This window comes from Geotrypetes seraphini, chromosome 2, assembly GCF_902459505.1.
Source record: "Geotrypetes seraphini chromosome 2, aGeoSer1.1, whole genome shotgun sequence".
NCBI lineage: Eukaryota > Metazoa > Chordata > Amphibia > Gymnophiona > Dermophiidae > Geotrypetes > Geotrypetes seraphini.
This window is the reverse complement of record NC_047085.1, coordinates 290082926-290106241: the sequence shown is the minus strand read 5'-3', so window position 1 is coordinate 290106241 and position 23316 is coordinate 290082926. Positions and strand designations below refer to the sequence as shown.

The 23316-nt window shown below is 44.2% G+C and overlaps 1 protein-coding gene across 1 annotated transcript in view; it reads right to left on the bottom strand.

Moving 5' to 3' along the window:
• Positions 1–9755: 9755 nt before the first annotated feature.
• The window catches only part of LOC117353639 (TGF-beta receptor type-1-like), a 198858-nt gene continuing 185297 nt past the window's right edge, over positions 9756–23316 (bottom strand). The window contains 2 exon segments of the mRNA XM_033929807.1: positions 9756–13147; positions 13149–13235. Of these exon segments, the coding sequence (XP_033785698.1) occupies positions 13109–13147; positions 13149–13235 (126 nt within the window). The 3' untranslated portion in view covers positions 9756–13108.

Genomic DNA, 23316 nt, shown 5'->3' with positions numbered 1-23316 from the left:
AATCGCACGCAGGACATCAGCATGCTGGATTTCAACAGTATTTTAAAGCGCTGTGAGGGTGGGTGTGGGGGATTCTCCCCACTTTAGTTAGAAATGTTGGAGCTCTTGGGTGTAATCCCCCCATTACAAAAGAAACAACCCTTTTCCCTGTTTTTTAGGGAAAAATTACTGTTTCCTCTGTAATGGGGTGGTTGTCCCCCCAACAGGAATGCCAACATTTCTAAGTAAAGTGGGGATGTTCCCCCCCCCACACCCCCTCGGAACGCTTTAAAATAGTGTTGAACTGAACTGCAGCGCACTGACGTCATGTGCACGATTGTCTGGGTGGGTTTGTCCACGCATGATTGTCTTGCGTGGTTTTGACTGGACACCCTAGAGCAGAGGGGAGAATGATTTTATAAGAGAGGATGGCTTCATTGAGAGTCTTGTGTGATATAGTAGTTGAGGATGAGACAGCAGTGGAGAGGGCCAAGGCAGGATTAATTGGTCAAGAGCCCCTGCAGACAATATCGCCAGTTCTCAGGAGGGCCTTCAGCCAGAGATCTTTTCAAGGCTCCAAAGATTTGGAGGGACCAGGTACCCTTCCCCCCATCTTCAGGATCCTGCTCTGCCACAGCTCTCAAAAGGAAGTTATGATGCCAGGTCATCAGCTGACCCTCCAAGCATCGGAGGGAGGTTATTGGCCTATTGGGAAGCATGGACAAAGATCACAACAGATCACTGGCTGCTGGATACTATACAGGAGTACACGCTCGAATTCCTTCAGGGTAGCATTTTCAGAAATTCTCCTAGTTCTACAGGCAGGACCCAAATGACAGGCAGAGCTCCAAAGTCTCAATGCATGGTTGAGACGATGAGCTCTGTAGGGGAGCTGGATCCAGATCTGGTGGAGGTCAATCACTTCAGAGAGGACCCGACTGTGTGCAGGCTCTTTAAGCCTTTAGCGCTTTTGGAGGTGATTATAGAATCCCTTCAAGAATTAAAGAGAGAGACTCCGCAGTCCTCTGCTACAGTGCTCGCTTATGAGCAGCACTAAAGCACAGACCACCATTTTCCCTCTCAAGACATTACAAAAATGCTAACAGACCACTGAGAGGGCCTGGAGGAGACTTTTTGGGAGGCCAAAGCCATGGCAAGGCTCTATCCGATGGATGCTGAATTTAATCAGCTCATTGTTCCACCAAAATTGAATTCCCTGGTGGCGCAGGTTACCAAGCGTACCTCCCTTCCTAGTGAAGGTGGCGTGGTATTAAAGAATGCCAAGGACTGGCTCTGGAGAAAATTCAAGATAGCGTCTCAGGACAGACTATTTGAGGCTCCGAGTTCAGGGAACTTTTCCTCATTAAAACTTCTGTTTTGCAATAGCGATTAGATGGGTAAGAGGAAGGGATAAGTCAGGACTTACCCATATGAGTCCCCAATTCCCCTTTCCACCATCAACTCGATCGGGTGCTGGCGAAGAGGCGGTCTTACCCAGGCTTGATACCACACTGAGCTCGGAGAAGAGACTTCCGCCCATGGATCCAGACAGTGAGCTGCACACCGAGCTCTTGATGAGCCCACAGGGAGAGAGAAACCCCTCAGATTTATTGGCACCAGAGGGGAGTGCTCGAGGCTGGAGAGGAAATGCTGTTACATGGAGCACCAGTATGGGAGCCGAGTTTGAGCTCCACTTGGAGACTGAAGGTGCTGTGGGTGGTACACGGCCCCGAGAGGATACCAAGTCTGTGGAACATGATCAGCAGCAGAATACTGGTGAGCACAGTATGTCTCTTATGGTAAAACCTGCTCATGTCACTCTTGACTCCATGTGAGACGCTATTGCGTGCTTGTAGAAGATAGACTGGAGTCTTGGAAGCTCAAAATGCGCCAGGGAGACAGAATTCCTGGAGGCTATATAAGATTGTTTCATGGAGCAGCTTGTTAGAGAACCAACGAGAGGAAATGCCACTCTGGATCTAATCCTAAATGGGTTAAGGGGACCTGCAAAGGAAGTAGAAGTAGAGGGACCGTTGGGAAACAGCGATCATAACATGATCAAGTTCAAGGTTGAGGTAGGAATACCGAAAGGAAAGAGAACCATAGCGACAACTTTCAACTTCAGGAAACTACGAAGCAATGAGGGAAATGATAAGGAAGAAACTTTGGAACACTTCCAAAAAATGGCAAACGATAGAACATGGTGAGCAAGGCGCAAAATCTGTATATCCCCAGATTCAGAAAGGGGTGCAAAAAGAGTTGAACAAAAGACCCGGCGTGGATAACTAAAATAGTGAAGGAAGCGATAGGCAATAAGAAAAATTCATTCAGGAAATGGAAAAAGGTCAAAACTGAGGGGAACTGGAAAGAGCACAGGAAGTATCAAAAAGAATGTCACTGAGTGATTCGAAAAGCCAAAAGAGAGTATGAAGAGAGGCTAGCCAGGGAAGCACAAAATTTCAAACCGTTCTTTAGATATGTTAAAGGGAAGCAACCGGCTAGGGAGGAGGTGGGACCGCTGGATGACGGAGACAGGAAGGGAATGGTGAAGGAGAAAGAAGTGGCAGAAAGACTTAACATGTTCTTTTCGTCTGTATTTATAAATGAAGACACATCCAACATACCGGAACCTGAGCAATTCTTCAATGGAAATCAAGCAGAAAAATTAACATCCATGGAAGTGAGCCTTGAAGATGTATGCAGGCAAACAGAAAAACTAAAAACTGACAAATCCCCGGGTCCGGACGGAATCCATCCAAGGGTTCTGAAGGAATTAAAGGAGGAGATAGCGGAACTACTGCAGCAAATTTGCAATCTATCCCTGAAAACAGGCATGATCCCGGAGGACTGGAAGATAGCTAACGTTACACCCATCTTTAAAAAGGAATCAAGAGGTGTCCTGGGAAACTACAGATCAGTGAGTCTGACCTCGGGACCGGGGAAAATGGCGGAAGCACTGATAAAAGAAAACATCGATGAACATTTTGAAAGAAACGAACTTCTGATAACCAGCCAACATGGTTTCTGCAAGGGGAGATCGTGCCTAACGAACTTATTGCACTTCTTCGAAGGAATTAACAAACGGATGGACAAAGGAGACCCCATAGATATCATATATCTAGATTTCCAAAAAGCCTTTGACAAGGTGCCCCATGAACGCCTACTCCGGAAACTAAAGAACTTGGGGTGGAAGGAGACGTACATAGATGGATCAGAAACTGGTTGGCGGGTAGGAAACAGAGGGTAGGAGTGAAGGGCCACTACTTGGACTGGAGGAGGGTCACGAGTGGGGTCCTACAGGGCTTGGTGCTCGGGCCGCTGCTATTTAATATATTCATAAATGATCTAGAAACAGACGAAGTGTGAGATAAAATTTGCGGATGACACCAAACTATTTAGTGGAGCTGGGACTAAAGAGGACTGCGAAGAATTGCAAAGGGACTTGAACAAACTAAGGGAATGGACGACAAGATGGCAGATGAAGTTCAAATGTTGAGAAATGTAAAGTATTACATGTGGGAAACAGAAACCCGAGGTAGAAACATAGAAAGAAGACGGCAGAAAAGGGCTACAGCCCATCAAGTCTGCCTACTCTATTGACCCACCCCATTAAGTCTGAATGCTAATGACCTAGTTCCTTAACTTGACCCTCGTAGGGATCCCACGTGGATGTCCCATTTATTCTTAAAGTCGAGCACGCTGGTGGCCTTGATCACCTGCACCTGAAGTTTGTTCCAGTGATCTACCACCCTTTCTGTGAAGAAATACTTCCTGGTGTCACCACTAAATTTCCCTCCTCTGAGTTTGAGCGGGTACCCCCAAAGAATATATTGTTTTCCACCTCGACACGACCCGTGACGTACTTAAATGTCTCAATCATGTCACCCCTTTCCCTGCGCTCCTCTAGGGTATAGAGCTGCAGTTTGCTCAGTCTTTCTTCATATGAGAGACCCTTGAGCCCCGCGAGGTACAATTATATGATGGGAGGGATGTTATTAAATGAGAGTACCCAAAAAAGGAACTTGGGGGTAATGGTGGATATGACAATGAAGCCGATGGCACAGTGCGCAGCGGCCGCTAAGGCAAACAGAATGCTAGGCATAATCAAGAAGGGTATTACAACCAGAACGAAAGAAGTTATCCTGCCATTGTATCGGGCGATGGTGTGTCCGCATCTGGAGTACTGCGTCCAATATTGGTCGCCGTGCCTTAAGGACATGGCATTACTCGAGAGGGTTCAGAGAGCAACGCATCTGATAAAGGGGATGGAAAACCTTTCATTCACTGAGAGATTGGAGAAACTGGGTCTCTTTTCCCTGGAGAAGAGGAGACTTAAAGGAATATGATAGAGACTTATAAGATCATGAAGGGCATAGAGAGTAGAGATGGACAGATTCTTCAAACTTTCGAATAATAAAAAACAAGAGGGCATTCAGAAAAGTTGAAAGGGGACAGATTCAAAACAAATGCTAGGAAGTTCTTCTTTACCCAATGTGTGGTGGACACCTGGAATGCGCTTCCAGAGAGCGTAATAGGGCAGAGTATGGTACTGGGGTTCAAGAAAGGATTGGACAATTTCCTGCTGGAAAAGGGGATAGAGGGGTATAGATAGAGGATTACTGCACAGGTCCTGGACCTGTTGGGCCACTGCATGAGTGGACTGCTGGGCACGATGGACCTCAGGTCTGACCCAGCAGAGGCATTGCTTATGTTCTTATGTAACAAAATTTTGGTAGATAATTCTTTGTAAGATATTAAAACCAGAATTACCACCCAGAAAGTGAAACACTGAGTTAGAGATAAAAAATGGAGGACACCCAGCAAAATCTTAAAGAATGTAAGACTAACACACTGATTTTTAGTCAGGTTAGTGGGACTGAGAAACAAAGTTGAAAAAATGGAGAATTATACCAGTCGGTTAAATCTACGTTTTGTTAACTTTCCTCAAGCCAAGAATATATCTCCCATTGAACTGCTTAAGAGATATCTGATGGAAGTTCTGGGGGTTCCTAAGGAAGCGGTGCCTCCATTCTCCAGAGTTTACTTTGTTCTGATGAAAAAACGACAACCTCAGGTCAGGGGAGATTTGTCCCTGGATAGTTTGAATGTCACTCAGTTATTGGAAACATCCTTAGAGGAAGAGCGTGAGATCTACGCTCCTGGTGACATTTGTTTTTGAGTCTGATAAAGACTGGGTGTTGAGGCTGTACTTTTGAAATAATGAAAAATTGTTTTTGGGAGGAAAAGTGTGGGTATTTCCCGATGTCTGTGTAGATACACAGGAAAAAAGAAAACAGTTTTTGTTGTTACGCCCTCAGGTGTTATCCCTGGGAGTTCATTTCTTCTTACGTTTTCCCTGTAAATGCTTAATTCTGTATGAATCAAATAGGTATCTTTTCTTTGATCCCAAACAATTAAAGGCTTTTCTTGAAAATAAGCGCAAGATACAGGTCCAAGTTAGGGAACCAAGGGAAGAAATAGGAGATTAGCCTAAAGAAGAAGGAAGTTTAATTTAATTTTTAGTCCTGAGAAGCTGTCAATTGCTTAGTACTATTTCTTAATTTTGTGTGCCTCTCTTTCCTCATAATTTTCTCCCCCGTCACTTCAGGACTTACAAGGGATTTAACTATATGACTATTTTTGACACATTTTCCATGATTTTATGTTTGTATAATTTGTATGTAATAGCTATTTTCTGTTTCCTGAGACATATAATATGTTATAATTCAATTACAATTGAATAAATAAAGAATTAAAAAAAAAAAATGCCCAGGAATGCAGGCTGGATTTTGTTCATAAGCTCTTTGAGGCTACAGCCTCAGGTTTAAAAGCAACTGCACTGGTGTCTTTTGTCACCCCGGCTTGCCACTTCAAGTTGCACCATGATCTGGAGGCAATTGCCAGAAAGGCTCACTAGTTTCTAATGTCTGGAGTGGGTGATGTAGCTGATGCTGTGTATGATCTTTTCAGAAATGTGAGCAAAATATCTGCTTATTCCATTTCTGCCTGAAGGATACTGTGGATTAGACAGTGGGTGGGAGATTCTTTCTCTAAGGCAACCTTGAGTAAGTTACCATTTAAGGTACATTTATTCTTTGCGAAAGGTCTGGATGATCTTATGACCAGTGTACAGGATTGCAAGCTGCAGTCTTTACTTGACAGCAGACCTCGAGCCCCTAGAGGGTCAGGTCGCAGTAATTTTTGGACCTGCAGACAATATCGCCAGTTCTCAGGAGGGCCTTCAGCCAGAGATCTTTTCAAGGCTCCAAAGATTTGGAGGGACCAGGTACCCTTCCCCCCCATCTTCAGGATCCTGCTCTGCCACAGCTCTCAAAAGGAAGTTATGATTTAAGGTCATCAGCTGACCCTCCAAGCATCGGAGGGAGGTTATTGGCCTATTGGGAAGCATGGACAAAGATCACCACAGATCACTGGGTGCTGGATACTATACAGGAGTACACGCTCGAATTCCTCCAGGGTAGCATTTTCAGAAATTCTCCTAGTTCTACGGGCAGGACCCAAATGACAGGCAGAGCTCCGAAGTCTCAATGCATGGTTGAGACGATGGTGCAGGGAGGAGGGGTTTAGATTTGTTAGGAACTGGGCAACCTTCTGGGACAGGGGTAGCTTGTTCTGAAAGGATGGACTCCACCTTAACAGGATGGAAACAGGCTGCTGGCACTAAAGTTTAAAAAGGAGATAGAGCAGCTTTTAAATTGAGATGCGGGGAAAAGCAGTCACCCAGGAGCTTTGGGTGAGTTTGGTGAGAGGTATCCTTGAAGGATACTATTGAAAATAGGTTATTTAGGGAGTCCCAGTAGAGAGATTTCAATAATGGTGAAAGCCAGGAGGAAGGGAGAATGAGCGACCCAAAAAGTTTCCCTGTCTTCTCAGCAGTCTGCACATCTATAACGTCTCAAGTACATTTCAATCATTAAATTGGTCTTATGGAATGGCTCTTTAGTGTGTGACCTTATAGCAATGCTCCCCGCCGCCCCCGTGCAGCAGCCGCACTACATTTATGCACCTCTCGTCCCCCTGCCCCATACAATTGGAAAAAAACACCACCCCTCCGCATCGCATCGCACGTGGCCCCCCCCCCCCCGCCACCACCACTGCCATACCTGTTTCTAAGCCTAGTGGTCCAGTGTATATCCCTCCCTCGACGTCTCTGTATTACTTCCCGGTGCATGAGTCAGGAGCATGGTGGGCAGGGCTAAGCTTTACATACTTCTGCTTGGGCCCACTCCGCTTTCTGAATGGCTGGCAGTTCTTGCGGGACTCTAAAATAATGCTGCCAGAAAATAATGTAGAGCCAGTGAGGGAAGAATTAAAAAAGGTACGGGTTGTGGGGTTTTTTTTTTTTTTAAAAGTAAAAAAAAAAGGGGGGGATATGATATAAAAGGTACAAAGGGGGGATATGGTTAAAAAGGAACAAGGGGGGCTATGATTAAAAAGGTACAAAGGGAGGGATATGATTAAAAAGGAACAAAGGGGGTATGATTAAAGGTACAAAGGGAGGGTATGATAAAAAAGCTACAGGGGGGTATGATTAAAGGTACAAGAGGGGGGATGATTAAAAAAGGTACTGGGGGTACTTGGGGGATGATGTAAGGTACTGGGGGGGGGGTACCTGGGGGGTATGGGGTCTGCCTGCCACTAGACCTGCCTGCTCTGTGCCCTGTCCCTGTCCGCCCTACCACTAGACCACCAGAGGGGGGGGACAGGGTACAAAGCCTGGCAGAGAAGTATTTTAGCCTCATGAAACCGCGGCTAAAATACTGCTTAGGGGCAGTTGTGTGCCGAAGTTAAAAGCACACAGAGCTGCCGCTAGCCTACATAGAGGAAACATTTGCTGAAGAGGGAAGGGGTACTCCTGGACAAGGGAGGGGAAGGGGCTACTGCTGACAGGGGAGAAGGGAAAGGGAAGGGATGAGAATTAGTTGGATAAGGGGAGGAGGAAAGGGAGAAGGGGTACTCCTGGACAAGGGAGGGGAAGGGGCTAATGCTGACAGGAGAGAAGGGAAGGGACGAGAATTACTGTTGGATAAGGGGAAGAGGAAAGGGAGAAGGGGTACTCCTGGACAAGGGAGGGGAAGGGGCTAATGCTGACAGGGGAGAAAGGGAAGGGACGAGAATTACTGTTGGATAAGGGGAGTAGGAAAGGGAGAAGGGGTACTCCTAGACAAGGGAGGTGAAGGGGATACTGCTGACAGGGGAGAAGGGGAAGGGATGAGAATTACTGTTGGATAAGGGGAGGAAGAAAGGGAGAAGGTACTGCTGGACAGGGGAGGAGGAACATTGGAAGGAAACAGCTGGCAGGGAGATTAGAGGAGGGGAAGGAGTCAGGATGGAATGGAGAGATCAGATGAGGGAAAGGGGAGAGACAGAGGAATGACAAAGTAGAGAGAGATTGATGCTGGGAAGGGGGGGGTCAGATGAAAAATAAGAAAAGAGAGACAAAGATGTTAGATCTGGTGTAGGAGAGAGGGGCATAGAAAGAACGCAGATATCATATGGGAGGGGGAGGGGTAGAGGGCAGACAGTGGGTTGAAGAGGCAAATGCTGGATTGAAGAGACAGAGGGCAGACGCTGGATGGAAGAGAGTGAAAAGACGATGAAAGCAGAAACCAGAGATGACAAAAGGTAGAAAAAAATAATTTTATTTCTATCTTGTGATTAGAATATATCAGATTTAAAATATGTATCTTGCTAGAGCTGATGTTAGACATAACTGGGGAGTGCAAAGCCCAGGCATTACGTCTTTAACGTCCAGCTGGCTTAGGGCTCTTTCTGACCAGGAGGCAGTAGCCCTAGTTCCACTCCCCCTAACACCATTCCTGCCATGTGTGACTGCGGTATTCTGTTAGCATGATATTTGTGTAGCATTCTGTAATAATTTGGCTTATTCAGTTTTCTTGATAGTAGAGGGGATATATGTGAAGGGGAGGGGATACGGGGGTTTTGTTGATCCTTACCCTGTATTATTTATATTTATAAAATGACAATTGTACAGAATATTGTTTCTTTTTATACTTTAATAAAATATGTTCAATATAAAATCATAACTATTTGAGACTTGTGCGGATGGGATCAGATGGTTAATGAGACTGAGCTCGCGGGGACGGGGCGGCAATGGGGTTTTTAAAAATTTCAGTCTTTTTAGTTTGCCGGTCCACAAAATAATTATTTCATTTCCGCTGGTCCATAGGTATAAAAAGGTTGAAGAACACTGGGCTAGAGTAGTCTCCATCCTTCTAAGCTGTAGGAAGCCTGCATATGTGGAAGCCTGTAAGTGCTTCCAAGCTTGGGGCGCTCCGAAGAGTCAGGACCAGAGTTCGGCACCGATATATGTTGTGCTCGACTTCCTGCAGGAAGGAATGGAAAAAGGCCTAGCGGTTGTCTCCTTGAAAGTTCAGATTGTGGGTGTAAGCCTAGGGTTAATAAGAGCACCTTAGCCACACATCCAGATGTGGCCAGGTTTTTAGAAGGGCACTTTGTGCTTCCATCCTCTGGTGCAACAGCCTTGTCCATCATGGAGTTCTAATTTGGTCCTATAAGCGCTGGCTAGAGCGCCCTATGAACCTCTAGAGCAGTGTTTCTCAACTTCAAGTCAAGTACCCCCTAAATCTAACAAATATCAACCAAGTATCTCGACTACAAACTGCTCAAGTCCCCCCCTAGTAGTACTAATTGTAATGCAATTTATTCTATTCGTTTTTCATACACACACAACATAATCTTATTAATACATAACAGTAACCACAAAATTAAACTACTGTACACATAAAGTTTTAATCATTTATATTGGTGGGGTTTTTTCAAAGAGGTCACAGCAGATGACTTTAAAAAATGCAATGTCACCTCAGTAACAGCTACAGAAAAAGACAAATATAGTGCAAAATAGACAGCAGATATAAATTCTCAAAACTGACATTTCAATCACTAAATTTGAATATAAAATCATTTTCCCTACCTTTGTTTTCTGGTGATTTTACTTTTCTAATCATCCTTTTCCAGTCTCTGATTGCACTTCCTTCTCTCCATGCTGTGTTTCCAGGGCCTTCTTATCCTTTGACTGTTTTTCTCTTCACTTTCAGCCCTACATCCATCTTTCCGCTTTCTCCTCAAAATCTACTTTTCCATGTTTCCCTTTCCCCCATCGTTCCTGCAGCCTGGCATTTCTCTTCCCCTTCTTCCCAGAGTCTGGCATCCCTCTCCTTCCCTCCCCCTTCCAGTGGTCTGACCTTTCTCCTTCCTATCACCCTTCTTTGGATCTAACATCTCTCTTCCCCTCAGTGTAACATTTCTCCCTCCCTGCAAAATGAATTGCTGGGGAGGCGGTGAGTGGCTCCACCAGCAGGTTGAGGAGGAAGGAGGGCATTAGACCCACACAGTGCCACATACCCCCACCAGTTTGTGTACCTCCCTAGAGTTACGCATATCGAGAACATGTTGTATAGTACCAAAAGAAAAAACAGCTCACATGCCATCAAAATAGACTGCTAAAAGAACAAACAAATCCATACACACTTGAAATAATCATGACTTGTAAAAATCTGAGCTAGTGCAGTAAGTTAACTTTTAATACTGACACCCCTTCCCCCTCCCCCCACAGAAATACACACAATTGTGCCAATAATTCTACCTTCTCCACAGTAGATGGAAAGGATCCTTAATGTACTGGTAATGCAGTTTGCTAAAAGAACAAATTCATACACACTTGAAATCATAACCTGTAACGAAATCTGAGCTAGTGCAGTAAGTTAACTTTTAATACTGACACTCCCCCCCCCCCCCGAAACACACATATAATTGTGCCAATAATTCTGCCTTATTTACAGTAGTTGGAAAGGATCCTTAACGTACTGAAAATGCATTCAGATTGGAAAACCACCTAATGTCAACAGCTTTGTCATGATTTTATAATATCTTCACTGCAAGTTAGGGTCGGATTCCCTAATATCATCGATAAAATCAGGCGGGCCGCTATCGTTGAGGTAAATGTAATGATCTCAAAAAGGCACATCATTCTTGAAGAACCGTGCATGCAAATGAGTTTCATAGAGGTTCACGTAGGGTTGCCAAATTTACATGAGATGAGTTGCTGGTGATAGGCACATGTGCAGAATAGTTCACAGAAAGCAGAGTAAATGTGTGCCATGTGCCAGGAAAAGCTATGCCATAGGCACGCCTTATTGGGTGCAATATATGTACACGTCATAGGTGCGTGTCACATGCAGCTTCCCATGGGTATTTTTGAGATTTTCCCCAAAAACTATCCTGTAATTTGTGTACATGGTGTATTTAAAAAAACAAACAAACAAACATCATGAGCCACAGCCAGAAACATATGCCTGAGGCGTGCTTTTCAAAGTACCGGCACCCCCGGACCAGCTAATAATTTTTGGTCAGCAAAAACCGACGCTGCACTTGAAGAATCACCTGGAGTGCTCATTTAAATATTAATGAGTCCATTTTACTACCATTTTGTTATTGATGATCTCGTTGTTATACATTTGCATGGCAAAGTCAGAGGCTGCTAAAAAGCTCGGAAAAGACCACAGTGAGCCATTTTGATAATTAGGCGGTAAAATGCTGCCACGCTAAACCGGCTGGAGCTGGTTTAGCAACCATTGTTAAAGGCTCAGTAAGGTTTGAGAATCTAGCCCTTAGCTCGCCATCTAATTTTATACTGCCAAGTCTTTCTAATGTTACATTTTTTATACATATTCTTCTATTATTTTGGTATACACAACAAATTTTTACTACTATTTATCGTTTCTATAGCGCTGAAAGGCATATTTTTAGTTTAATTTTTCAAAGCAAAGAATATATGTTAATAGACAGATAATGATTATGGATCAAATGATTCCACTCAAGAGTTTTTCCTTCATTTTCCCATTGTGGGAGCACATACATTTTCTAATCATCATTATTTTCTTTTGTATTTTCCTGCAGTTTGGGCAGTTCTGATGATCTGTACAATACTAAGTTATTCCTGGGCAATCTAATTTAATTTCTCCCTCCTCTCCCTTTACTTCAGCATCTACTATTATGCTTTTTATACTGAGCTCTAAGTTTTTTCTGAAGAGCTGACACAGCCTGGGATATTCATCTCTTAATCCAAATTTCATTACACTAAGATCTGTTCACTGCACCTACATTAGAGTCCACCTTCAGACCTGCGATTTTGTTTCCAAATGAAGGTGGCCTAGTCTGCTTACCTTTTCTTGAGAGGCAACTTATTTTATTATCTTTTTGTGCTTTCCCCTTTGCACCTTTTCTAGCTCCTGAAGTATGATGTGTGGAATTGTATCTAATAAATCACATTTAGTTTAACAGGATTCTATAGAACTATCAGATGGCTAGCATTAAAGGATAGCAATGTTACATAACAAAGGGAATGTATGACAATTGTTATATCTCCAGTAAAATAAGGTTCTGGAGCACTTTAAAGTTTATTTAATGCCCAAATAAGACAAAGGAAATAATTCACCATAACAAATCTATTTTACCCTCTGGAAAAATGGCACTTGCAAATATAATACAATTGATTCTCAAAGGCATGTATAGTTCAGAGTTCAATATAATTGGATATCTTGTGCTCCTTACAACTACATGAAGTCATTTTTATAAATAAATTGACGTATACTATAAAACATAGTCCTAATTTCCACAAACATATATATCACAGTAAACTGAAAAATCTACATTAAATTCATACAAGGGATCCAAACATCTGTAGTGTACCAACAAGGTATAAAATTACTTTCTCTATTAAAAAGATAATATACTACGTATAGCAAATCCATTATTTAAAAAATGTTAAGACCATCAATGAACATAATTTAGGTTGAGTTTTTTGGTTAATAAAAATAAAGCTAAGCTACACTATATTTTTACAAATGTCTTGGGAAGCTGGTGGTAGACAGTGCAGAAAAAGGACCTTCACCCACAGTTCATCTTTAGTAATATCTGCAAGATGATAAGAGTTGGTAACTGAAGTTCCTATGAAGTTTAAAATGGCAGCAAAATCCATCTGTTTCCTTGGTGAGGTAGAACAATTAAGATCAAAATGAATGAACCAGTCACTATGTATTTTAATGTTTCAGTTCCTATGCCAAAATTACATTTTTATGCCCTCCTGCTGACTGAGCTGCGATAAACGTTTTCTTAATCCGCAAAGCTGTTAGTCTTGCTGCTCCATTAGCATACCAACATTCTCGCATAATTTTGGCCATTACACGTAGCGCCTGTTGGAAAAAAAAGTAAAATAAGTTCTATAAAACATTTTTAAATTAATCAAATCTGCTCTGATTTGTGATTTCAAATATATTGATACAAAATGTGACATCACAAAACAAAATCAAGCCCCATTTAGTCTGTGTTCAAGAAATTCAAATAATAAAATCAAAGATTAATTGTTCTACATGTACATTTTAGTATTTAAACTTTGGCTTTATCTATATAAGAACTGCCACTGCTTGGTCAGACCAGTGGTCCATCGTGCTCCGAAGTCCACTTGCGTGGCGGCCCATAGGTCAAAGACCAGTGCCCTATTTGCGTCTAGCCTTACCTGCGTATGTTCTGGTTAAGCAGGAACTTATCTAACCTTTTCTTTAATCCCTGGAGGGTGCTTTCCCCTATAACAGCCTCTGAAAGAGCATTCCACATTTCTACCACTCTCAGGGTGAAGAAGAACTTCTTTACGTTTGTACGGAATCTATCCCCTTTTAACTTTAGAGTGCCCTCTCGTTCTCTCCACCTTGGAGAGGGTGAACAATCTTTCTTTCTCTAATAAGTTAATTCCCTTCAATATCTTGAATGTTTCAATCATGTCCCCTCTGTCTCCTCTTTTCAAGGGAGAAGCGGCCCAGTTTCTCTAGCCTCTTATTGTACAGCAACTCTTCTAGTCCCTTAACCATTTTTATCGCTCTTCTCTGGACCCTTTCGAGTAGTACTATGTACGGCAACCAGTGTTGTATGCAGTATTTATTTATTTAATTCGATTTCTATCCCATCCTCCCAATAGCTCAGAACGGGTTACAAGCGAACATTCACAGTGGAATACATTTAGACCAGGGGTGCCCAATACGTCGATCGCGATCGACCGGTAGATCGGGAAGGCAACGTGAGTCGATCACGGAGCCCATCCCGTGATAGACTCGTGTTGCTGTCCCGATCTACCGGCCGATCAGCCTTCCTCTCCTGGACGTCAAAGAGGACGACGCCGGGCATCCAGTTTAGTCTGTTTTTTTCATTTCGGTGTGTGTGGGGGGCGGTGGCGGCGGCAGCAGCCTGAAAAAGAAATCATCCTGGCTGGGGTAGATGTCATGCTCCGGAGCATCTACAGCCTTCCTATCTGGCCCTCTCCCTTCTACTTGCATCCGGCCACACCCTCTGCTCCGCGGCTCTCTTAGGCAATTCAGCAGCAGCAATCGACACAAACTTCTGACATCGGGGCCTACCCTTTGCAAGTCCCGCTTGTTTCAACTTCCTTTTTCTACAAAAGCAGGACTCGCAGAGGGAAGGCCTCGATGTCGGCAGCCTGTCTTGATCATTGTTGCTGACGAGTTGCTGAAGAGGGCCACAAGGCAGGGTGTGTGGCTGGATGCAGGTGGAAGGGAGAGGGCCAGATGCAGGACTCGTGGGTGAGGGAGGAGAACGAGAGAGAGAGAAAGAGAGAGGGGAGGGAAACAAAAGGAAATATTTCATACGGGGCTGGGCCGGAGCGGAGGTAGGGTGGAAAAATTCTGGCTACAAGGGCAGAAAGCTGAAAATGGAGATAGTGACACAAAGAAGAGAAAGGGTAAGCAGGATCTACTGAATAAGGATAGAGGTACAGAGGGGACATGAAGAGGAGGTGAAATAGAGACATGGAAGTAATGCTGAAAAAGGGGGGGAGATAAAGACATTGAAAGGGCAAATGGTGAACATGGGGTAAAGACAAGGACAGAGACAAATGAAGATTCTGAAAAAGTGGTGAGATAGGGATATAGGTGAGATGGACACAAAGAAGGGTGATGCTGGAAAATAGGTGGAATGGTAATTCTGACAGACACAGAAGGGAAATGCTGGATCAAGGAGAGATGGGGCTCAGGCTGGATGGAATGGGGAGAAATGCCTGGTTGGCCTGGAACTTCCTCTCCTAAGTCAGAATTGACGTTGGGAAGCGGAATGCTGGTCAGCACAATGCTTCTGCAGGGAGTGCTTGGGGCGGTGGTGGCTTGGGGGCTGTTCCCCGATGGCAGCGGTGGCAAACTGAGTGGCTTGGGGGAGGGGAGGGAGAAAGAAAGAAAGAAAGGGAGCAAGCAGGGAGACAGAAAGAAGGGGGAACAGGGAGACAGAAAGAAAGGGAGGCAAGGAAACAGAAAGAAAAAGTTGGAGGAGAGAATGAGGTCTGGAGGAGAGGAAACATATAGGAGGCTGAAAGAAGGGAAGAAAGATTGGATGCACAGTCAGAAGAAGAAAGTGCAACCAGACTCATGAAATCACCAAACAACAAAGGTAGGAAAAATGATTTTATTTTCAATTTAGAGATCAAAATGTGTCCATTTTGAGAATTTATATCTCTGCTGTCTATATTTTGCATTATGGCTCCCTTTTACTAAACCACAATAACGTTTTTTAGCGCAGGGAGCCTATGAGCATTGAGAGCAGCGCGGGCATTCAGCGCAACTCCCTGTGCTAAAAACTGCTAGTGTGGTTCAGTAAAAAGGGAGGGAGTATATTTGTCTATTTGTGTATGGTTGTTACTGAGGTGACATTGCATAGAGTCATCTGCTGTGACCTTTTTGAAAAAACCCCGGAATATGAATGATAATTAATATTTTCTCTGCCTTTCAGTGTGCTTTGTGGTTTTTTAAAAAAAATTTCATTATTGGTAGATCATTTTGACTTGGTCATTTTAAAAGTAGCTCGCAAGCCCAAAAAGTGTGGGCACCCCTGATTTAGACAATACAAAAACTATACAGCAACTTAAATATAGGTTAAGAATGGAGAAGTGGGTGCAGGAGGAAGGTGGAATTTTAGGGGGCGATGGGGGTTGATTGCTGTTGGAATTTTAGTTGAAGAGGAGGGTCTTTACAGCTTTCCGGAAGGTCATCAATGAGTTCTGTAATCTGATTTGCGGGGGGAGTTGGTTCCAGAGTTGGGGGATGAAGTGGCTGTAGGAGTGTTTGCGGGCAGTTTCTGACAGGAGAGACCTTCCTGGGGGGATGCATAGGCGTTTCTCCGTTTCAGAGCGGAGGAGGCAGGTGGGGATGTACAGGGTTAGCTTGGATCCTATGTAGGCTGGGGTGGTGGCATAAGTTTTTTTTATGCGCTATAACCAGGGCTTTGAATGTGCAGCGTTGGTTGATTGGAAGTCAGTGCTCTGTGCGGAGGGATGGGGTCGCAGTAGTTGAGGCTGTGTAGGAGACGGATTGCTGCGTTTTGTGCATGCTGGAGGCATTTGAGATCTTTTTTGGCCACTCCGTTAAATAGGGAGTTGCAGTAATCCATCCTGGAGAGAACATAGGCATAGAGGAGTTGGGTTAGGTCTGGTTTGGAGATGTAGGGTTTGAGCCATTTCAATTGGCGGAGGTGGAAACTACTTGAGATATGTAGGTGGATAGGGACAGGTGGCCGTCTAAAGTTATTCCTAGGCTGCGTACCTGATCTGCTGCTGTTAGTGAGGTGGAATCCCAGGATAGTGTTGGGCATGTGTATTTGGTAGTTTTTTCCCTGATCCATAAAAGTTCGGTCTTGGAGGCATTCACCTGTAGTCTGTTGTTAGTCATCCATGTTTCATGTCGGAAAGGCAGAGTTGGAGATTGGCGATTTGGGATGATAGTTTTTGCCTAGTGGGAGGAGTAGCATGATGTCATCAGCGTAGGAGTGTATTTTAATATTGTACTTCTGGGCTGTATCAATGACAGGTCTGCTGTAGAGGTTAAATAGGAGGGGGGGGATAGAAGGGCGCAGGAAGTTTTTCATCCCTGATGCAGCAAGAGCGAAACGGAGATTTCCCCGTCAGGTGGGCTGCTTATCCACGAGGCCTGGGTAGTGGGGCTTGCGAATAAGCCTCATTGGAGACAGCTGGGACTTCGTGGACAGCTAAGTTTTTCTTTTTTCCTTGCTCAAGTTGCAATATTTCTGATTGTTTCTGGACTGCAATTTTTTTTCACACAATGTTTGTATGTGAGATTTTTGGCATGCTGGATGTGAGGTGTTTTGGGGGGGGGGGGCTGCTACTGTGCCTCATTTTTTCACCACTGTTTTTGATAAAGTGAAGACACATAAGTGGAGTTTTTTTAGCCATATGAAGCTTAACTGAGGATTTTTCTCCAGTTTTTTTCTGTCTTCTTTGTTTTAGACTGTGGGTGTATGTGTGATCTATGGGTGGCCTTGCAGTGTCCCATAAGACCCTTGAATGTTCTATTTAGAGCGCATTTTGAGGTAAATGGTGATTGTGTCCCTATCCTAAGTTAGTTTGGAGGATAGATTCCACCATGGCGTCTTCTGTGGATAGCAGAAGGCTAGATGGGCAGGGGTTGAGGATGGTGCTGGAGGGCTTGAGTTCTCTCAGGGTTTCGAGAACCTCAGCATGGGTGGCCATGTGAAGTTGGGATAGAGTGGCAGAGGATGGAGTATTGGGGTTGAATTGGGGATATGTTGGTGGGGGGGTTGGTGCTGGTGGCGGTGTCAAGATTATTGCAGATGGTTTGTACCTTGGACTGGAAGAAGTCCGAGAGAGTCTCACTATCAAGTTCAGTTGGGTTGTTGTGTTTTTTTCCTTGGGCGTTGGTGAAGAGTTGGTTAGTAAGGGCAAACAGTTGATTGGATCTGGCTGGGACTTTCTATAGGAAGTGAGAGTAGTAGGCTTTCTTTGCTTCTAGGATGGCGGCTTTGTAGGTGGTAGATGTTTTTTCCCATTGAGCTTGGATTCTGAATTTGGGTGTTTGATCCAGTTTCTTTCTGCTTTCCTCAGTGATCTTTTTATGGATCGGATCGGAGGTCACTGGTGTACCAGGGAGCAGGTGTTTTGTTGGTGGTTATTCGTGTTATTTTTGTCTGAGCGAGGCTATTATAGAGGGACTGGATGGATGTTGGAGTGCCAGGTGGAGGCTGCTAGGTCGATGGAGTGGGGATGTTGGGTGAAGGTTTTATTTAGATTGCGAATGCCTGCGGCCATAACTGTAGGGTTGACTGCGTTAGGTATTCAATGTTGGGTGGGTGGGATAGGGCCTTATAGCGGGGCTGGGGTAGTTTCAAGCGGGAGTTGGAACTCAATAAGGTAGTGGTATGACCATGGGACAGGTGTAGTGGTGCAGGTTGTTTGTTGGGGTTCTGCAGTCAGATCCCTATGGGTGAAGATTAAATCTAAGGCAGGGCTGCCCAAGTCCAGTCCTCGAGATCTACTGGCAGGCCAGGTTTTCAGGATATCCACAATGAATATGCATGAGAGAGATTTGCATACCAAGAAGGCAGTGCAGGCAAATCTTGCTCATGCATATTCATTGTGGATATCCTGAAAACCTGGCCTACCAGTAGATCTCGAGGACCGGACTTGGGCAGCCCTGGTCTAAGGTGTTGCCTGCTGAGTGTGTGGGGGTGGTTACAGCTTGGTGGAATCCCAGGTCAGTGAGGGAGGAGAGGAAGTTGTCACTCATTCCTGGGGTGTTGAGGTAATCTGTGAAGTTGAAGACTCCTAGGATGATCACATGTTTGTGGGAGATGGATACCTCGGTGATGAATTCGAGGAGGGACTCTAGGGCTTCTGCTGTTGAGGGGGGGCTCTGTAGAGTAGGATGAGGGTGATTTTGTGTTTGTGGCCCATGGTGTAGGCTAGGGCCTCTAGGATGGGAACGTTCATAGAGATTATCAGTTTTGGTATGGTGGAGGTCTTGACGATGGTGGCAACTCCTTTCCCAGTAGTGCGTGAGCAGGCTAGGGCCTGGTAGCCTGTAGGACACAATTCATCTAGTGCTATCCCATCGTCTTGGAGCCAGATTTCGGTGACCATGAGGGCGTCTCACATGTCATAGATGAGGTCATGGAGGAGGAAGGTCTTGTTAACTGATCTTGCATTGAAGAGTGCAAATTTGAGTGTATTGCTGGTGGGGAGGGCAGGATGGGGATGAGATTGGCAGGGTTTCTGGTACGGTTGTTTTTGTATTGGGAACCTAGGTCACCATGTTTGCCTTGACCTGTGACGATGGGGATGGTGAAGTATAGTGTTGTGAGGAGGGTTGGGGATGTAGTGGGGAGACGGGCAGCCTGGAATGTTGGTGGCATGTGTAGTCTTGATGTGTGATGTGCTGTGAAGGGGGACAACTCGATCTCTCTTCCCCTTCACTGTGCTGCGGCTGGAGATGGCCTGGTCTGCTAAGCCCTTAAGAGGGCTGGAAGGCAGACCAGGTGAAGAAAGGGCTGCTGGGAGCGGGGCTAACCACCAAACACGATCTGCCCTCCGGTGCAGTGAAGGGGAAAGACTCGATCTCTCTTCCCCTTCACTGTGCTGTGGCTGGAGATGGTCTGGTCTTCTGAGCCCTTAAGAGGGCTGGAAGGCAGGCCAGGTGAAGAACAGCTGCTGAGGGAGGGTCTAACCGCCAAACATGATCTGTCCTCCGGTGCAGTGAAGGGGGACGACTTGATCTCCCTTCCCCTTCACTGTGCTGCGGCTGGAAATGGCCTGGTCTGCTGAGCCTTTAAGAGGGCTAGAAGGCAGGCCAGGTGAAGAAACGGCTGCTGGGGGCAGGGCTAACCACCAAACACGATCTGCCCTCCGGTGCAGTGAAGGGGGAAGACTATCTCCCTTCCCCATGCTGCAGCTGGAGATGGCCTAGTCTGCTGAGCCCTTAAGAGGGCTGAAAGGCAGGCCAGGTGAAGAAACGGCTGCTGGGGGGTGGGGCTAACTGCCAAACACAATCTGCCCTTCGGTGTAGTGAAAGGGGATGACTCGATTTACCTTCCCCTTCACTGTGCTGCAGCTAGAGATGGCTTGGTCTGCTGAGCCCTTAAGAGGACTGGAAGGCAAGCCAGGTGAAAAAATGGCTGCTGTATTCCAGGTGGGGGCGCACCATGTCCCAGAACAGCAGCATGATAACCTTCTTAATCATTCCTAGCATTCTGTTCACCCTTTTCGCCACCGCCGCGCATTGAACGGATGGCTTCATTGACTTGCCTACAAGTACTCCCAAGTCCCTTTCCTGGGGGCTCTCGGCAAGTATTCGTGCATATGATTTTTGTTACCGACATACATCACCTTGCACTTATCCAAGTTGAACCTCATTTGCTATTTCATGGCCCATTCCTCGAGTGTGTTTATGTCTCGTTGTAGGTCTTGGTAATCCTTCTGTGTCCTCACTACTCTGAATAACTTTGTATCATCTGCAAATTTAATCACCTCACTCGGTGTACCAATTTCCAGGTCCAGATTGTTTATAAATATGTTGAAGAGCACTAGCAACCTTACTTAAATTTGACCTGACAAGAAGGAATGATAATAACAACTTTATTTTTCTATACCGCTATAGTCAAGCGACTTCTAGGCGGTTCACATTGAAAGAAGGCTGGACAGTCAGCAAATAACAAGAAGCCTAAAAATAGAAAAGTTACATACTAATTGGAGTTCCATGGGTAAAGAATACATGAAAATTGGAGTTACCTGAGAGATTGAGTTAGCGTTTACAGTGGGCAATATCATAGTGAGAGAGGGTCGTCTGTTTAGTCAATGAATTTGTCGAATAGGGCGGTTTTAACTGATTTTCAGAATGCATTGTAGGTAAGTTTGGGTTCATTTATGCAGTTTCTCAACCAGACTTGCTGTCTATTATCTTGGAACACGAAGGTTCTATCCAGGAAGGATTTGTATCTGCAGCCTGTGATCTTTGGGTATGCAAAGATATTTTTGTTTCTGGTTGTTCATGTGGGGTTGCGCAGAATGAAGTGAGTTTGCAGGTAGGAAGGTGCTAGTCCCCAGACTTGTTTGAAACATGCAAATTTGAATAGTATTCACGCTTCTATTGGTAGCCAGTGCAGTTTTTTTTATAGTAGGGGCTAATGTGGTCTTTTTTTTCTCAGTCCAAAGATTAAGCGAACAGCGGTGTTTTGTACTAATCTCAATTTTTTAACTGTTTTTTGTGGGATACCCAGGTAGATGATGTTGCAGTAGTCAAGGATGGATAGGATCAGCGATTGCACCAGCAACCTGAAGTATGTTGGGTCAAAGTATTTTTTAATGGTCCTTAGCTTCCACAGCGTGTAAAAACATTTTTTCACCAGTAAGTTTGTGTGGTCAGCCATGGTTAGGTGTGTATCTAGAGTGATATCCAGTATTTTTATGATATTGGATATTGGTGGTTGTTTATTTTTAATGATGTTCTCATAATTTTGTCATTGGGGCTTGCCAAAAAGAGAGTTACCAAAATTATAAAATATTTACAGTGGAAAGCAAAAGAAAGGATGCCAAAATATTACATATTTAATAGGATCTTTTTTGCAAAAAACTATTCAAAATGCCTTGAAAATGTAAAGATCAGATGGAAAACTCTACAAGGTTCCACTACTGCATTTTTTAAACATTTTTTTATTGAAAAAAGAAACTAAGAAGAAAAAGCACAAAGGAAAAATATTTTTTTAAATACAAGCAATGAGAACAGCAAACATTAACTCACTCAACAAGTACTGTAAATACCAAAGTTCATATCCCACCCACTCCCCCTCTCACCACCACAACATGAGGCATCCATAATTCAAAGATTTCACACCCTGCTCAGGGCTATGTGAGAGTTCCAAAAGGGTTCCCATAGTTGCTAAAGTTTCCTACTCTTAATCGAGTCCATGGGGCCTAAACCCAGCTTTTCTATTGTCATCACAGTGAAACCATACTACTACTAATTTCTTATGGTGCTACCAGATTCATGCAGCGCTGTACATTAAACATGCAAGAGACAGTTCCTTCTCAAAAGAGCTTACAATCTAATTATGACACACACAGGACAAAGGGTGAATCAATATATGTTGCTCATGAAGGGAATTATAAAGGCATGAAAAGGTGGGGCTACAAAGGAAATGAGAAACAGATGTAGTGTATTACAAGTTGGAAGAGCCAGAACCTGAATGCAGCTTCATTCAGACAATTCCTTGACGTAAACTCCCATCCAATCAAAGTTAGTTTTTTTAAAGTCTAGAACCTTTGTTTTTAAATTAGCCCTCTCTATACCCATCTTAGCCCTCTCTATACTCATGCAGTGATCACTGGAACAAGAGAGGAGAAGGGCTTGCTATTATTCTGCAGGATAATTTTGAATTTACCATTTTGGAATCCAGACTTACTAATTCTCTAGAGATAATATCCTGCAGAATAAGTAGAAAAGATTTATCAGACTCCCTCTCTTGTATTTTATTTTATGTTCCCCCTGGTGATATCAATTTACACTTAGAGGAAGATTCCCCAGATAAAACAGACCTTATTACCTTTCTATCTTCACTAGACTATACTATCCCTGAATTTTCTCAATTCTCATGAGAAGGGCCACCATTTGGATTTGGTGACCTTTTCCATTACAAAATCCTTGATCCATCTATTTCATTAACCAATGGTTTATTGAGCCCAAATATATGGTCAGATAATTTTATTTATTATTTTAATCTTAGATGGGGTCAGAAAGCAATTAAGCGACCACTATCTCAAAAAAGGGAAATAATCTCAAGGATACATTTTGATCCGTCTTCCTTTTGGACAACTTATGAACAAATCCAAGGTCTAGACTCTCCTAAAGAGTTTGAATCACATTGGGAAAATACCAATTTAACTATTTTAGATAAATTAGCTCCTAAACAAAAACAACATCTCATCAAGAAACGTTCTTGCAAATCTAAACAATGGAATAATGATGACCTTAAAGCGTAAAGTAAGGAAATTGGAACGAGTTTGGTTAAAATCAGGGAATCAAAATGACCGAGTTTTTTTTGGAGGAAAGAGGTCTATTCCTATAAACAATTAAAGCAAAACTAAGACATTTTATTCTTCGAGAAAGCACAGTTACTTACCGTAACAGGTGTTATCCAGGGACAGCAGGCAGATATTCTTTACGCATGGGTGACGTCACCGACGGAGCCCTCGGTACGGACCTTTTTACTAGAAAGTTCTAGTTGGCCGCACCGCGCGTGCGCGAGTGCCTTCCCGCCCGACGGAGGAGAGCGTGGTCCCCAGTTAGTATAAGCCAGCTAAGAAGCCAACCCGGGGAGGAGGGAGGGACGTAAGAATATCTGCCTGCTGTCCCTGGATAACACCTGTTACGGTAAGTAACTGTGCTTTATCCCAGGACAAGCAGGCAGCATATTCTT